Genomic DNA, 290 nt, shown 5'->3' on the forward strand with positions numbered 1-290 from the left:
TACCCAGGCAGCACGAGCAGCCGATGTCATCACAGGAGGAGTTGGGAAGAAGGTCGACATCTTTGCAATCTCTCGCGTCGGTGCACTTTCCCTTGCAGGTGTTCGGCGACGCATTGCAAGTCGTGGGGAAAGGGACGCAACATTTGCAATCAGCACTGCAGGCGTTTCCAACTTCAAATTCACTTGCTAAACAATTTTTCTTGCATTCTCCCGGGCAGTTGCTGTTCGGCGTGCAACTTGTGCCTGTGTCTGAAGTATGAATGAAGAGGATTGGTGATTACATGTCAGTC

At 50.7% G+C, this 290-nt stretch overlaps 1 protein-coding gene across 1 annotated transcript in view; it reads right to left on the reverse strand.

Annotated features, from left to right (window-relative positions):
• LOC119591727 (balbiani ring protein 3-like) overlaps nucleotides 1-290 on the reverse strand; it is a gene marked incomplete in the record, with an annotated part of 83,966 nt that overhangs the window by 56,378 nt on the left and 27,298 nt on the right. Inside the window, 1 exon segment of the mRNA XM_037940476.1 lies at nucleotides 4-249. Coding sequence (XP_037796404.1) covers nucleotides 4-249 — 246 coding nt within the window.

Source organism: Penaeus monodon, chromosome 29 (assembly GCF_015228065.2).
Source record: "Penaeus monodon isolate SGIC_2016 chromosome 29, NSTDA_Pmon_1, whole genome shotgun sequence".
Lineage (NCBI taxonomy): Eukaryota > Metazoa > Arthropoda > Malacostraca > Decapoda > Penaeidae > Penaeus > Penaeus monodon.